Raw genomic sequence first — 17,522 nt, 5'->3', positions numbered from 1 at the left:
TCTTTCCAATAATACCTTAAAGTAACTGCTTAGTACTAAAGAAAATAGAACGCTTTAGCTTTAAAATGTTTATCTTGTCCATATTTTATGAATATTAAACTGGAGTTTCATACACTCATATTTCCTAGCCTTCACTCCAATTTCCACTTCTAAACTTCTCTCCATTGCCTTCTTAATATTCATCTTCTTGGATTATTACTGAGATGGTCCTTCTCTGCCTACACCAGAGATGCAGTGTCCTTAACTTTGGTATGCACAGGACATTTTCAGTGTCTATAAACATTTTTGGCCATAATGGTTGGCTGTAGGCAACACTGGCACAGAGTGGGTGGAGGCCAGTGATGCTTTGAAATCCCTGGACTAGACTACTCTAGATGGAAGCTGTGTTCAGGTTGCTACCATAACTGGATATGTTACATCATAAGTCCTTACCCACTGATTACTAAAGATCAAAGCATATTATCCACAGAAAGCAATATACCCCCAGACCCAAGGTAGTCCTAGTATTCTACATCCCCACTGATTTCAAGGAGACACAAATTTAAAGTTTTAGTAGCATGAATTCTTATTTTTACAGAGCTAGGACTTTTCCCACATTGGTTCAATGAACTGTAACCAAAAGCAAATGGTATATGTATACTTTTATTCCTTTAGATTGTGTGTCAATTAAAGGCATAGGGACCATATCTCTGTTTTTACTGAACCTTAGACTGTATATACCAGAGAAGGCAATGGCAACCCACTCCAGTACTCTTGCCTGAAAATTCCATAGGCGAAGGAGCCTGCCTGGTAGGCTGCAGTCTATGGGGTCATTAAGAGTTGGATATAACTGAGCGACTTCACATTCACTTTTCACTTTCATGCACTGGAGAAGGAAATGGCAACCCACTCCAGTGTTCTTGCCTGGAGAATTCCAGGGACAGGGGAGCCTGGTGGGCTGCTGTCTATGGGGTCACACAGAGGTGGACACGACTGATGCAACTTAGCAGCAGCAGCAGCAGCAGCAGACTGTATATACAGGCTTCCCAGATAGCACAGTGGTAAAGAATCCACCTGCCAATGCAGGGGACACAGGAGATGTGGGTTTGATCCCTGGGTTGGGAAGATGCCCTGGAGAAGGAAATGGCAACCCACTCCTGTATTCTTGCTGGAGAAATCTCATGGAGAGAAGAGCCTGGTGGGCTACAGTCCATGGGGGTCACAGATCTGACATGACTGAGCATGCACTCACACATACTATATATACATCTTAGTATTCAAGAAGCTCTTAAAAAAGGTAATATGGATGAAAAAAGCAAGAAACAGACTACTGTAAAAGATATAACCTATTTTTATAAAATGATGACAAAATCTTCCGAGTATGTACATCTGTGTGTAAGTGTGTGAGTGTGTGTGTCTGTGTGTGTGTGTGTGTGTGTGTGTATACACAGAGAAATTCAGGAATGTTAGTTTGTCAGTATGGGTTACCTATGAGAGTGCCATTGTCAGGGAGAAAGAGAAAAGAAAATCATAAAAAATATGCAAAATGTATGTAACAAATCATGATTATGGTGAAAAGTTAGATTTACATAATGGGGCATAATTATTTACATAATAGACTATTTAAGAAGTATCTCGAATGGAGAAACTGAAAGGAAATCAGAAACACAAAAGATTCCCTAATTAATATGATATTTATAGTATAGAAGAAAAACAGCTGATAAGAAAAATAATATCATTTCATACCCTGATAAATCCTCTGAAGAATGTTAAAATTTAGGTAATAGAGAGGAGGAGAGAGTCCTGAGCTCAAGAAAGATATTAGGGCTTGGAGAGGCAAACGTGAGACTCATCAGGGTACAGATCATATTGAAAGCCAAGTGATATTATGGGATCATCTAGGCAGTGAGCACAGAAGAGGAGATGGAGAAGGGCTGCACCCCAGCATACTCCACCATCTATTGACTAAACAATGAAAAAGGAACCCAGAGACAGGCCCACCAGGAAGCAAATGGTGTGTGATCCTTTTATATTAATAATTAGAAAGATGAGGACTAAGGTTGGATCAAAGAATCAGGCCACATGAAGACTGCTGGTAGCACTCACACGAGCAAGTAGAATAGGATGGTGAGGATGAAACCCTACCTGAGATGAGCCGGGAAGAGTAGAGTGAGGAAGTGGAGATGAGACAGGTCCTCAGTTTTGCAGTAAAGAGTATCGTGGGGGTGGGGGCAGAGGAAAGGGCAATGAATACAGGGACACCGTGAGATTAATGGCGGTCTCCTAAGGAGGGCCTTTATTACATCATGCGTGTATGTGGATTCTGGGGAAAACCTGTGATGCAGGAGAAAGAAGAGGTAATTGCAAGCAGAGGAAACTGCAAGAGAAGTGTGAGGAGAAGGCATTAAACATGTCAGGGAAGGCTTAGGCTTAGGCTGGAGAAGAAACTATTAGGTATGTCCTTATCCTTGATGCACACATCAACATACAATGAGAAAGGTATCAATGCCTTCTCCTAAGATGAAGTAATATTTGACATTATTCCTCCATATTTTATTAAAATCAACATATATTTATGTCACATCAACTGTCTCCTAGCCAAAGATCCACAATAGACTTCAATCAAGAAAATAAAGGATTTGCATCATGAGAGACATGCTCTTATTATTTATGATCCCCAAAATTAAGAAGTAAAAAAGATGATGGTCAGGCACACCCACCCAACTACACACATATATATATGGTTATTCCATTATCCTGGTGCTATACGTTTTTCATTAAAAAACAAAATCTGAAAATCTACTAATATTTTAGAAGAAAAAAAGCAATTTATAGCCACACCAGAAGAACTACATTCTTAGAAATTTCCCAAATAAGCATCATTTCTGTTGTAAGAGCTGTTATACTATTTAACGAGTAAAATGTGATTTTAAAGCCACTGATGACCAGTGTCCTGCTCCTTCTTTGTAACTCACACCATCAAGGACACAAGCATCTTTTAGATTCATCTGAAGTGGGAACACAAGTCCTCCCTCACATTTATAAAGACTTTCTGATTAAAACTAGGGATTTCTCGTTTGACAACATAAGAACACCAACAGAAGCTAGAAATGCAGTAATCTTGTGCAACCAGTTTTTAAATCAAGTACCAGAGAAAACAAGTAAAGAGCTTTGCTATCAACAGATGCAGGCACAAAAATACACAGTCAAAAAGCTCATGTAAATTTGTTAATTACCGGAATAATAAACTAATTTTGAATAAAATTGGACAATTTCCTTCTATTTGTAAGCCTGAATTTTTATCTGCAATTACCAAGTAAGGAACATTTCCTTGCATGCAGGATATTATATTTACAAAGACAAAAATCTACAAAGATAGTTTCAAAAAATCTCTGAATATACTAGGCCTAAAGTGTTAATTGCTAAGCCTTCTCTACACGTCCAGTTTTCTCGACCTTAACTCCTCTATCAAGGACAGTGCAATGACTCAGGAATCATCAACAGACCCAGGAATGAAAGATCATGATCATTCTTTTCTTCAGAGCTGAATAAAACAGCTCCAAATCGCAGCAAAAATCTTCTTACCCAGCAAAATCACTATGGTAAAATTGTTCTTTTATAGCAATTATTTTTTGGCTATTCCTTTGTCTTTCAGTAAAATCAAAACATCCTCATTAATCTCTGACCATTATTAAACCCTTTATTCAGTCAGGAGAATAATGGTCCAAGAAACCAAAGCTAGAAAACATTACAGAAACCCAAAGTCCACTAATGTAACTCATTTTAAGCTCAGAATGCGAAACATGGGCAAGCTTGAATTTTATAACTAGCATTTACAGTTTTAATCCAAGTAGTTGCATCTAAGAATAATGAAGTGGATAACATAACCTTAGTGTACAGAAAAAAGTCTCCATAGAAACAGATAAAAAATTACCACCAGAATAAGAAGCGGTTGTTTTAATCAATTCTGATCCAGGATTATGTTATTGTTTTGTTTGCTCAGTTTAAAAGGCTTACCATCTTGTTGGCCATGAAGAGCCTGGGGACTTTGCATCCTTTCCTCGAGATTGGAGCTGAGGTCAGAGTTCACAGCCGACATCCGTGTTGAATCACTCATATCAAATTCATCACTTTCTATTGAACTTTCATCCTGAAAATGGTTTTAACATATCATCAAGTATCATAAAACATAATATACTCAGATAATGACTATTTGATCTATAGGATCAATTAAAGTTTAGCCAGTAAGTAAGCTTTTATAGGGCTCAGTTAAATGATAACATGAATAGATGCTTGAAATAACAAATAAGACATGAAGACTTGTGAAGATTCAATGTGTCTTTGTATACAGGAAGATGTAAAAGGTTTAAAGTAATGTATTTAGAAGGATGTAGTTGAGGAATTATCTGAATAATGAAGGAATATATTTTTAATTATTAAAAAACTTTCTAAGAGTCAATCACAAAATATAGCATAAAAAGAAACACATTTTTATTTTTAATGACAATAAAATATTTTAAGCAAAACTCTGACACTGTAATAAAATATCTGAACTGAAGAATTTTTATTGGTACACAGAATAGAATCTACTTAAAGAAAAATTTACATGTTTAGATTCAAAGTCCTTATTAGTCAGAAAACAAGTTAATCTTAGAACAGCCTTTCTTCCTTGCAAGGGAATAAAAATGGCATTACAACAAAAAATTCTAAGTAAAAGTACAAAAGATTCAGAAGCCAAACAGCAACAGAAAGCCAAATCAGCAAATGGCTAAATTCCCAAAAGGCAAAGCTGCCGAATTGTCAATTCATCAAAAAATCTATCAAATATTAAGTTAAAACAAATATATGCTATGTTGCTATAATCATTTTTCTTGAAGCAAATTCCTTTGGGAGAACTGACTTTCGGACAAATGCTGTGTGCTTATGTAGGCAGGAAGACCCAAGAAACTCGTGTAAAATACCAAAAATGTTTCACTGAAACCACCAGGTTTAACTTCAACTCATAAATATTTGATCTCAAAGTTTAACATTGATGCAATGATTACCAGTAGCAGCAGTAGTAGTACTGATAATTATATCACAGACTCTGTTATTTAGTTGTTCACTTATGTCAGCTTCATCCAACCTGTGAGTTAGCATTTACCCAGTTAGTGCGTTATGAAATTTACCCAGTTAACACATTGTGAAATTGAGGCACAGAGCAGTTAGATAACTGATTACACTATTACATACCAGAACTGGGATTCATTATGATGTGACCCAGGCTTGAGAAAAGAGCTTCTTTGAATAGAAAGCGTTCCCTTGGCTTCATAAATGGCATCTTGGCATCAGTGAAGAAATTGCTATGGTCAGGAAACAGGAACATTCAAGCACACTAACAACGGGCATTCTGATCCTTAGGTCAGACCCAGGTATCTGGGTGTTCTTCCTCTATCAAAGGTTCTGCTAGTGTCTGGGTCTACCATGGAGCACTGAAAGTGAAGTCGCTCAGTCGGGTCTGACTCTCTGCGACCCCATGGCCTGTAGCCTACCACGCTCCTCCTTCCATGGGATTTTCTAGGCAAGAATACTGGAGTGGGTTTTCATTTCCATCTCCAGAGGATCTTCCCGACCCAGGGATCGAACCCGGGTCTCCTGCATCGTAGGCAGACGCTTTACCGTCTGAGCCATTAATTCAGCAAGGAAATTCCACACTGGCAGGCCTCTGGGCCATCAGCCACATAGACTTCTCCTAGACACATGCCCTCTCTTGGGACATTTTCTCCAATTCTAAATTCTATGAAAAATACAAAGCATCTGAAATAAATATTTATGTTCAAAGAGGAAAAAATAACAGAATTCACTGCACACATTCACATTATCAATGTGTACCATATATGCACATATGTACACAGTACACACACATAGCTTGATAATATGCATATCCATTATATATACTATATATATATTGTCTGTAATATATTATTTTAGAGCACATTTTCTGGAGCCACACTGCCTGGATTCAGGTTTATACTCTGCCACCTATTAGATGTGTTACCTTAAGCAAGTTACCTAACATTTCTGTGCCTCAGTTTCCTCACCTGTAAAATGAGAATAATAAAAATAGCATCAACCTCATAGGGCTGTGTAATGACTGAGAGACTATATTATATTTAAAGTAGTTAAAACAACATGAAGTACATAATAAGCACAAAGCTGTTTGATACTATTATATAGAATATGTAAGAAATTCTACAGTATATAAGATTTATATTTATTATACATGAACACACACAAAAATGAATTTAAATATAATGGTAAAGATGATCAATCTGTGTTTATAAAGTAGCTGTGGATACTTTATAAAGAGTCTTTATAAAAGCGTTTATTATACGCACTACAAAGGGCAAGCTAGATGTAGTCTAGTAATATATTATTTGCATGATAATGTATATGTGTGTGAGAGAGAAATTTGTCTTTCATATGTATGTGTGTGCGCGCACGTGCTCAATCGCTCAGGCATGTCTGATTCTTTGAAACCCTGGGCTATAGGCTGCCAGGCTCTTCTGCCCATGGGATTATCAAGGCAAGAATACTGGAGTGGGTTTCCACTTCTTCCTCCAGGGCATCTTCCTGACCCAGGGGTGAAAACCATGTCTCTTGTGTCTCCTGCATTGGCAGGAGGATTCTTTACCACTAGCGACACTTGGGAAGCCCCTATATAAATGTGAAAGTAAAAGTGCTCAGTCGTGTCTGACTTTCTGCGACCCCACGGACCATATAGTCCATGGAATTCTCCAGGCCAGAATACTGGAGTGGGTAGCCTTTCCCTTCTCCAGGGGATCTTCCCAATCCAGGGATGGAACCCAGGTTTTCCACATTGCAGGCGGATTCTTTACCAGCTAAGCCACAAGGGAAGCCCAAGAATACTGGAGTGGGTAGCCTATTCCTTCTCCAGGGGATCTTCCCCACCCATGAATGGAACTGGGGTCTCCTGCATTGCAGGTGGACTCTTTACCAACTGAGCTCTCAGGGAAGCTATATAAATGTATTAGGAAAGATATATAAATGTATCTACATGTAAAAAGTATGTGTGTGAGGTTATGTGTATATTTAAAGAGAAATTCGATACAAAGAGCGATGCTGCAGTGTCTGTCTGTTCTATAGAATGGTTTATACGAAATGCACATTATGGCTGATCAATGTAGCTAGTGTGACTAAAGAACTGAACATTTAATTTTAGCTAATTTAATTTTGTTTAAATTTCAATATCCCTGTATGGGTAGAGGCTACCATGTTGTAGATTCAACGATTTCTCATTGTTAGATATTTCCAATCATTACCATTAGCAATGCAATAAACATCCTAATATGTAAATTGCTTTATACATTAAATTCCTTAGTATAAATTTCTAGTCAAAGCATATAGATAACTTTTTAAAGTTTTTTGTTAATTATTGCCAAACTCTCTCCCAAAAAGTCTGTTGTGGTTTAAATTCTCATCAATAGTTTATAAGAAGGCTGATCTTACTTTGGATACAGTATTTTGTAATTTTAAAGGAACTCCCATTCTTGGCTGTCTTTATTTTTCTTACTAGCATTTAGTATCATCTCACATAATTTCATCATTGATTTCCATTATGGTCCCCACCATCACTAGAAGATAAGCTTAATAAAGGCAAGGATTTTGTCAATTTATTCAGTTTATTTCCACTACCTATAAGACTGACGATTACATAAGAAGGTACTCAATAAATATTGGTTAAGATAACTGGTTAAACATTTATTAAATTTAAATATAACACTACAAAAGGGATATCTCACTTGATTTCCATTTTTACCATGACTTATTTAACCACTTTCCTATCTTTCAATGATCACAATCTCCAAAATGTTTTAAGTAATATAATTCATCATTTATCTAAACAGTTTTAAGACAATGTACACCCAAGGTAGAATTTTTAAAATGTAAGGATAAGAGTTATTTTCCTAGTCCAATTATCATTTAAAAGAATCCACTTTTTTTTAATGTGAAATACTCGGGATTTTTTAGAAGCCAGAAGGACTTAGCATATGCAGGCTCTGCTGGCTCAAAGTTGACCTTATTTTTTGTCCTATTAATAAACATATCAATATCTAAATGAGTTTCCTACTAATAATTTGACAGCTCTAACTAATTTATGGGTTTTTAAAAAATGATTTTCAATTGTGTGTTGAATCATGGGAATAATATTTTCATTCTTGGGGATGGATAAATAGTAATATTTTCTTAACTGCTTTTCCTGTTTTTGAATGGCTTTATTATGAGTTAATCACTTACATATATCCATCTGATAATATGGAATCTGATGTTGCCATGGCACTAATACAGGTTTTCTTATAGAATATACTTTTCATAAAGTCTTTTGAGACAAAATAATTTTATAAATACAGTTTTGAGATTAAACCTGCTGACATAAAGAGAAAAATAAGTACCACAGCTTTCTTATCCATTCATCTGCTGATGGACATCTAGGTTGTTTCCATGTCCTGGCTATTATAAACAGTGCTGCGATGAACATTGGGGTACATGTGTCTCTTTCAATTCTGGTTTCCTCAGTGTGTAGAATCACCAGTCTATGTCCGATGCAGGATACAGCATGCTTGGGGCTGGTGCACGGGGATAACCCAGAGAGATGTTATGGGGAGGGAGGTGGGAGGGGTTCATGTTTGGGAACACATATACACCCATGCTGGATTCATGTCAATGTATGGCAAAACCAATACAGTATTGTAAAGTAAAACAAAGTAAAAAAATTTTTTTAATTAAAAAAAAAGCAAAATAAAATAAAATGATTTAAAGCCAAAAAAAAAAGAGGAAAATAAAAAATTTGATTTGAGCTTTATGAACAAAGTTAACTAAATGTAAAAGAATTTAATACTTCACCAAGTAATGTTATACTTAAAAATAAGTATTTAACCACATTTCCTCTTCCAGAGAAATTTCATAAAGGAGAGACTATATTAGCCTGAGAAACTATTTCTAATATAGATACTTTGAGTGTGTATATTAACTAATGGCTACTAACTAATTAAGAAGGATTTACTAAGCCACACTGTTAGAAGTATTTGGGGAATATACACAGGGTTTGTATATGACTTAGCCCCTGCTTTTGAGATACTTCAACCAAACTGGTAAGTGAATCAGTATCTTGGAGAAGAATATTTAACAAATATTCATTCTGTGTCTAATATATGCCAACAAGCTCATTGCTAGAATCTCAGTATACAAATTAAATACAATAATCTGAAACATCAAAACATTTCTAGTTAAGACGATTCAGAGAAGTAGACAAATACATAGAATAATGGTTAACTGGAAAACAACTTTAAAATATACAAAAGATTTGGATGATTTGAAATGGTCATACTTGAAATACCTATGAAATTGAACTTCTGATTTCCACGTAAAATAGCCTTAATACTATAATTTCCCTGGAAACACACTTATTTGGAATACTTTCCCCTGAACTTCCTAGCACTTTATCAAGGTTAGTTCAATGGTAGGCTATGAAGGAAAATGAATCTTTGGGGAGAATGAACAAATTTTCACATAACACTAAGGTGGACGTGTTCAGATAGGGAATCTGTTGACGACTAAAGATCTCTGCCTATTTCTCCATCTGTGCATTTCTACTGGCACTCCTTTTATTAAAAAAATAAATTACTGTCTTCAAAATGGCATCATGCTTAATATGAGAGTCATGGTCATCAAGCTGCATTCTGACTTGTGATATAAGGGTAGATATTTTCATTTTACCTCATCTTGCTGTGAGTTTAGCAGCTGCAGTTTCATGTGCTTCATATAGGCCATGGTAATTGGCATGTTGTAGTCAATCATGCTGGTCACCAAAGTGGGAGGTTTTCCATTATCTGTAATAAAACATTTTTAATGGGTAATGAAAGTGATACAGTACTCTACCTGTAATTTCAGAATGATCTAGTTTGTTCAAATTGAAATAAGATGCAAGATACCAAGTTTTTAGGAGATTGGTAGCATTAGAGATGGAGCATAAATATATATATATATATATATATATATATATATATATATGATTGGAAAGGTTCAATAACAGTGTTTGGGGACAAAATAGCACTATGGATAAACTGGTTATTTCTAACTACAAAGTGAGTGTTTTGGTATCTTGGATAACAATGAGTGAAGCTAATACAGTGTTTAAACAAAATCATCAGTATTTTCTTATTTTTCTCCTTTGCTGTACACAATTTTTTTTGGCCATGCCACACAGCGTGTGGGATCTTAATGCTCTAACCAGGGACGGAACCCAAGGCTGGGCTTCCCTGGTGGCTCAGACAGTAAAGAATCTGCCTGCAATGCAGGAGACTCAGTTTTGATCCCTGGGTCAAGCAGATCTCCTGGAGAAGGGAATGGCTACCCATTTCAGTATTCTTGCCTAGAGAATTCCATGGACAGAGGAGCCTGGTGGGCTATACTAACACTTTCACTTCTCACACCTGCAGTGGGAGTTCAAAGTCTTAACCACTGGACCATCAGGGAGGTCCCCATACTTACTTTCTAAGTGGACCACATGACGGCAAAAAGGAAGCTTTTTATTTTTATATTTTGCCATTCTACTCATCCTCCAACACATGAGAATTGACTAGCTTCAATATAGCTTTGAGATTAACCTCTGTGAGAAACTCATATATTAGGAAAATAATCCAAATAATTTTTAATGAAAGCCAAAGCCAAACAGTAACTTCTCTATAAAAAATTTCAGTGAAAAAAAATTAGTATTCATTACTTTTAGAAATAAGAAGATGATAAATTTAAAAGAACACAGATGGAACATCAATTTCCTTGCTGAAGATAGTTAAAACACCATGAAATACACACAATGAATGAGAATTAAAACATTATTATAGGACAAAAATATTTGCCACAGTCAAGACTGTCTTTCACTTGAAGAAGGGCATTGCATTGCTCTGTAAGTGGATTTACTGGCTCCTATTTGAATAAATGAGATGATTTGACTTGTTGAACTGTTTCATTCTACCACATTCTTCGAAAAATGTGGGCTATAAATTGCCATTATGAATAAAATTACTTGAAATCTCACTATTTGACACTGCGGCTACCTTTATGATCTGTTCCATCTGGGTTTAAATGCATTCTTTTCTGGCACTCTGAGCAGCTCATTAGAAATCGTGTCACCGCTTCTCTTGGTAGGAAGGCATAGCTCTCTGAAATCTGAAATGATTCACAAAACAGGGGTGTTATTATACAAACGGACTGGGCATGATTCAACAGAAGTGATCACTGTATTTCCAAATAAGACGCATTATTCCATAATGGCAGGAAGCACAATGAAAGCATGCATTGCATACCATGCATCATTTCAAGAAATATCTATCCAACTTGATTGCGTGTCTCTTAATAATCACTAAGAACGTGATGTGGAGGAAAAGGAGCCACATCTGGATGGAGATCTGTTTCTATTTCTGCATTTTTTTTTTTTTTTAGGAAAAATAATTACAGGGTACAGATACTCAGGTGAATTTTCCTTATTAATATTGGCCCCCATGGTTTTTGGCAATTAAACTCATTGCTAGCACCATTAACATGGTATCCAATTTTACATATGCTTTTAAAAATTTAGCCCCAAGGAGAAACAAAACACTTTAGATTTTGCAGTAAAAAGCAGGTCTTCATAATTGCTTTTCAAAGTATTTTCAGTAAAAATAAAAAAAAATAATCTGAACAGAACTCATGTTATCTATTTACTGCAGTGAATCATCCTTTCCACAGAAAATGACACACCTGGAATGCATTCTGGCCAGCAATTTTTTATTTGTTATTTTACATCAGTGTTTCATAATCTATGTCACACTGAGAGTCACAGCCACTTTTCCAGCACCCTATCCAGAGCTTCTCTTTTCAGAACCGTGATCTAGAATCAAATTAAAAATCAATATTCTTATCAGTGATTCTTTAAACACTGACTTTTCAAAAACCAAGGTATTTCTCTCATCAAAGCAAAGATTCTGGAAGTGAAACTGATAGATTGCTAAACATCACTAAATAAAACCTGACACTAACTGACAGGGCTGCTAGGGAGTCTGATTAGGGCATTAGTTTTCCACCATTAGTGGAAAGTTATACTAACACTGACACTGGTCCATGAAATAGGAGATAAGCAGGAAGAATAAATGAGTTGTAAATTAGATATAAGTGCCGTAACAGTATCTCAGGTGCATGTAGAGCTGTTATGAACACTGATGTATTTTAAGTTTGTGGAATGGAAGGAAAATATGCACCTTGTGTTCAACTGAGTACAAATCTGCACAGGTCCTTCCATGTTAATGGGGGAAACTTTTCCTTTTCCAGGCTGCAGAAGGAGCACAGCCTCAAGGAAACCTCACATACTAAAATCCAAAATTATAAAGTGTATTTTATCCTGGATTTCACATGAAAGTCAGTTTGCATCACTTAGCCTATCACTTTGACGCTCAGGGAAAAGAAGCCATAAGAATATCAAAGAGAAGAAATCAGTCTACAACTGAAAATAAGTCATGGATGATCCTCACACAGGTAATTCACATTCAACTCTACTAGGATTACACAATGAAACTCTGATTTTTAATATAACTATCATTTGTAAATTAAGATGTTCAGATTAAAAAAAACTTCCTTGTAATATAGGAATTGTGAGGAAAAATAATTAGAGAAATTTCAAAGTATTTCATCAAAATATATTGTTAGTTTAAAGTAAAGAAATACAAATATACAATTTAAATGTTCAATCATTTTCACACATTCTCTTCTCCACACACACACAAATTTGACTTTTATTCATCTATTTTTACAAAGGGAGCTAACATTTTAGCCTGATTTAGTTATCTAATTAGAGATAATATTTTTCTGACTCTAAAAATATTTTATAATAATTTAGAAGTTAAATCTCTGCTGCATGCTCTGTCCAGACACTTCATATTTTAACACATATGAAGTTATAATCCACTGGAACTAATACATCTAACCAGTAAATTCATTAACAAGCAGGATTTGAGAAGAATGCTCCGTTATTTTCAAAGAGGATTTCCATTAATGCTTTTATCATCTTACATAAAAGAGAAATCTTCAATTGAAAAAAAAATAGCCAACTGGTGGAGTAAAAGAGATGCTGTGTTTGCTTCCATGGTCCTGATGCTCTGCAATTTTCCCCTTTCTCAGTGTTAATAAAGTACTTGTGTAGAAATCCCACCTAGAGAGCTTTATCATTGACCTGATTCAATTGTATTATTTGTCCTAGCACTATCTAGTTCCAATTGTTTTAATCATTAATCATATTTAATATTTATTTTGTACTCTTACTCTTAAAAACAAGTATCTGTAATGACCACAAATAAGTTATGTAAGTGGATAAATGTCTGTACATTTGTGAATGAAATAATAAAAATTCCTTCTGGTATCTTAGAAAAGATATTTTAGTAAGTATTGTATCACCTTAATCTCTGTGGTGGTATTCTGGGCATCTCACTGTTATGTTATGTAAGTGGATAAAATCACCTCTTTGTAGGTGCTTTTTTTCATGTTCAGAACCCATTTTATAGAGGGACCTGCTGAGACATCCTACTCTCCTCAGACCTTTTCTACCCTACCTCATGCTCATCAGAGCCCAAGGACCTTGGAGTCTTCTGAGGCACAGGGAGGAGAAGAGACTCTCAGAATAGGCTCTTCAAGTCTCATACTCATTTCTGAAGGGATATTTCTCCTGCCATGATGGTGAAGAAGGAAAATTCGTCCTTTTCCTTTTTCTAGAATCTTTCTTCTCCCAGTCTCTTTGAAATTAAGGGTCCTAGGCAGTCTCCATTGCCACAGTTCTCAGAACATTTTTAAACAGTGAGGAGATGTCCTTTAAAATTCTAAAATTATGGTACATTTGAATAATTACATTTTCATTTTAATAATTACAAATAAAGCCCATAATGAAATACTGCACTTGGTCCTGTCAATAGCCTTTCATAACCCTGTTCAGAGATTACACAGACAGTCTACATGAAGACTCTTGAACTTGAGGCCTGAGCTAAATGCTCCTATGGCCCTTGCCCTGACGAAAGGATCTGCTTCTGTGAATGTTTAAATGTTAAATCAACGTTAAACAGATGTTCATAAACAGAGATAAAACTCAGGGATGTGTTCTTCTAGGCTGTCTATTCATCAAAGTCCTAAATATGTAAAAACAGGTGCAAATCAAATCAGAATGGACAGAAATTGAAAAATACTTTGATTCATATACTTGAAATACCATTCTACTAACTATAATTAATGATATAAAACACTATGTCATTCATAAATGTCTATTTCCTTGACCCATTTTCCAAATCTAATCACTTCTCTTTTTCTAGGACAGAAATCAGACTTTGAATATACGGTACAGAGCATTTCTAGAACACTAGTGAGGATTATATTAATTTGAAAATCCATTCTTAGAAATATCTTTATAACTGGGAAAGACAGAGTATATTTCCTTAGAATTGGTTTATCAACACAGAAATGCTGCATCTTGTTAGTAATAAGATGCAAAAAATCACTTGAATGGATATTAGTCTTGTTCCTTCTGAATGAAACATTGAAACAATAAAAACAGCAACCACAAAACAACTGCCATGTGACAAGTCATATATATTGCCATTAACAAAAATAAACATCCAAAGGAAGGACTAGAACATAGTCATATTGAATCTTACAAACTAATGACCTCACACTCTCCATCATGTAAATAATTAGGAGGCATCTCTTTCTTAGAAATGTTATTTTCTACAAATCCAGACTTGTTTTCTTAGATTCATATATTGCTTTTCATTGAGTTTTGAATCCATCATTTTAGGTAGTGGCTAAAACAAGGTTTTATAGTAATTTCTTGATAAGAGGATCCATTGGTACAAGAGGTTAAATAAACTGCCACTGTTACACAAGAGAGGACAAAGCAAAGAGCTGGAACTTGAAACTGGATCTCTCGGTCCTGGTCTATTTCCATACACTCAAGGGACCATGGTGGGTTCATCCAACAGACAGGTTAGACAAATGCATGGGGTCCAAGGAAAGCAGGAACCTCAAAACAGATTTTCAAAAATTGGATACTGTAAAAACAGAAAAAGCCCAACCTACCCCAAACCCCAAAGTGTTAGCAGAGTTGGGACTTGGGAACTTTTGTTTCCTTCCTGCTATCACTGATATATTTTTTATTACAAGTACTATAGCTACAAAGCTCTATAGATATACATACTAAGTTTTTAAAATTAATTCTTTCTATTATTTTTTCAAATTATTTTCCCATTTAGGTCATTACAGAATATCGAGAACTCCCTGTGTATATAGTAAGTCCTTGTCAGTTATCTATTTTAAATATATTTAAAATATATCTGTTTTAAATATTCCTTCAATTTGAGATATGGCTAAAGATTTATAAGACTCATTGATGCTTTCTATTTATTAAGAAAGGCAGGCTGCCACATGCAGCACCTCATTTGGTGTGTCTGGAGTCTTAGAAGCTTGACTATCCTACATTCTCCTACATATGGACCTTGGGAGCATGTGGGGAGGTTCTGGCAGGGGAGCCAGCTACTCATATACCCTTGGCCCAGGAATGATCATTCTTTATCAGGGCAGGTCACGCTCGTCAGCTGAGTGTGCAGTTTGGGGAGGAGGCACTTGGAGTGGTGAGGAAGGACAGGTGCACCCGCCTCATCAGCCAGGTCAGTTGAATCATCCCTAGCGATCAATGGGGTGACCAGTGTCACAGACAGAGAGCCCTCACACCCTGTTTTTCCTATTTTTTAACTTCAAATTAGCTATGGTTGAGCAGTGGGAATGTTGTGGCCCCTTTTTTCATTGCTTATCACTTCTAAAGACTTTAATTCATCTGTGTATTAGACAACATTGATAGTGTCTTCAATGAAAACATTATATTCTAAGTCCGTTAGGACCAGAATTCATCAGGAATGCAGAAAATAATAAATTGTATTAGCATTCTAAGAAATATAAATAACTTCTCCAATTTAAAAACATGGTGATCAGTTCAGTTCAGTTCAGTCACTCAGTCGTGTCCGACTCTTTGTGACCCCATGAATCACCGCATGCCAGGCCTCCCTGTCCATCACCATCTCCCGGAGTTCAATCAGACTCACGTCCATCGAGTCCGTGATGCCATCTAGCCATCTCATCCTCTGTTGTCCCTTCTTCTCCTGCCCCCAATCCCTCCCAGCATCAGAGTCTTTTCCAATGAGTCAACTCTTCGCATGAGGTGGCCAAAATACTGGAGTTTCAGCTTTAGCATCATTCCTTCCAAAGAAATCCCAGGGTTGATCTCCTTCAGAATGGACTGGTTGGATCTCCTTGCAGTCCAAGGGACTCTCAAGAGTCTTCTCCAACACCACAGTTCAAACGCATCAATTCTTCGGTGCTCAGCCTTCTTCACAGTCCAACTCTCACATCCATACATGACCACAGGAAAAACCATAGCCTTGTCTAGATGGACCTTAGTTGGCAAAGTAATGTCTCTGCTTTTGAATATGCTATCTAGGTTGGTCATAACTTTTCTTCCAAGGAGTAAGTGTCTTTCAATTTCATGGCTGTAGTCACCATCTGCAGTGATTTTGGAGCCCAAAAAAATAAAGTCTGACACTGTTTCTACTGTTTCCCAATCTATTTCCCATGAAGTGATGGGACTGGATGCCATTATCTTCGTTTTCTGAATGAGGAGCTTTAAGCCAACTTTTTCACTCTCCTCTTTCACTTTCATCAAGAGGCTTTTTAACTCCTCTTCACTTTCTGCCATAAGGGTGGTGTCATCTGCATATCTGAGGTGATTGATATTTCTCCCAGCAATCTTGATTCCAGCTTGTGTTTCTTCCAGCCCGGCGTTTCTCATGATGGACTCTGTATAGAAGTTAAATAAGCAGGGTGACAATATACAGCCTTGACGTATTCCTTTTCCTATTGGAACCAGTCTTTTGTGCCATGTCCAGTTCTAATTGTTGCTTCCTGACCTGCATACAGATTTCTCAAGAGGCAGGTTAGGTGATCTGGTATTCCCATCTCTTTCAGAATTTTCCACAGTTTATTGTGATCCACACAGTCAAAGGCTTTGGCATAGTCAATAAAGCAGAAATAGAGGTTTTTCTGGAACTCTCTTGCTTTTTCCATGATCCAGTGGATGTTGGCAATTTGATCTCTGGTTCCTCTGCCTTTTCTAAAACCAGCTTGAACATTAGGGAGTTCACGGTTCATGTATTGCTGAAGCCTGGCTGGAGAATTTTGAGCATTAGTTTACTAGCATGTGAGATGAGTGCAATTGCGTGGTAGTTTGAGCATTCTTTGGCATTGCCTTTCTTTGGTATTGGAATGAAAACTGACCTTTTCCAGTCCTGTGGCCACTGCTGAGTTTTCCAAATGTGCTGGCATATTGAGTACATCACTTTCACAGCATCATCTTTCAGGATTTCTACATAAATATAACTGATCTGTAGCATCTATGGATGGACAGCATTTAGAACCAAGAT

General features: G+C 36.4%; 1 protein-coding gene across 6 annotated transcripts in view; it reads right to left on the bottom strand.

The window, feature by feature from the left end:
- Positions 1-17,522, bottom strand: part of NOL4 (nucleolar protein 4) — a 461,414-nt gene that overhangs the window by 315,346 nt on the left and 128,546 nt on the right. For all 6 annotated transcript variants that reach the window (XM_042239581.2, XM_027960833.3, XM_042239576.2 and 3 more), the window contains 3 exons: positions 11,097-11,208; positions 9,757-9,869; positions 3,997-4,129 (listed from right to left, as the gene is read on the bottom strand). In XM_042239581.2, the coding sequence (XP_042095515.1) occupies positions 3,997-4,129; positions 9,757-9,869; positions 11,097-11,208 (358 nt within the window). The remainder of the gene's footprint in view (positions 1-3,996; positions 4,130-9,756; positions 9,870-11,096; positions 11,209-17,522) is intronic.

The sequence above is a fragment of the Ovis aries genome, chromosome 23 (assembly GCF_016772045.2).
Source record: "Ovis aries strain OAR_USU_Benz2616 breed Rambouillet chromosome 23, ARS-UI_Ramb_v3.0, whole genome shotgun sequence".
Lineage (NCBI taxonomy): Eukaryota > Metazoa > Chordata > Mammalia > Artiodactyla > Bovidae > Ovis > Ovis aries.
This window is presented reverse-complemented; position numbering and strand designations above follow the sequence as displayed.